Raw genomic sequence first — 207 nt, 5'->3', positions numbered from 1 at the left:
AGACTGACGGTGTAGGTCGCGCCCAACTTGAGGCCGTCGAGAAGCACGCCCTTCGCCTGTATCGTCTGCTGCTGCTCCTCGCCGTCGCCGTCGGTCAGTTTCATCACCACGTTGTCGTCCTCGGCGAACTCGGCGACCTGGGGGGGGGGGGATGGGGGGAGATGGAGGGTATAAGTGAGGCGTTTTTTTTTTTTTTTGGGGGGGGGG

The 207-nt window shown here is 61.8% G+C and overlaps 1 protein-coding gene across 1 annotated transcript in view; it reads right to left on the bottom strand.

Annotated features, from left to right (window-relative positions):
* LOC119593586 overlaps nt 1-207 on the bottom strand; it is a gene marked incomplete in the record, with an annotated part of 34,026 nt that overhangs the window by 14,687 nt on the left and 19,132 nt on the right. Inside the window, 1 exon segment of the mRNA XM_037942539.1 lies at nt 5-137. Within this exon segment, the coding sequence (XP_037798467.1) occupies nt 5-137 (133 nt within the window).

Source organism: Penaeus monodon, chromosome 32 (assembly GCF_015228065.2).
Source record: "Penaeus monodon isolate SGIC_2016 chromosome 32, NSTDA_Pmon_1, whole genome shotgun sequence".
Classification (NCBI taxonomy): Eukaryota; Metazoa; Arthropoda; class Malacostraca; order Decapoda; family Penaeidae; genus Penaeus; species Penaeus monodon.
This window is presented reverse-complemented; position numbering and strand designations above follow the sequence as displayed.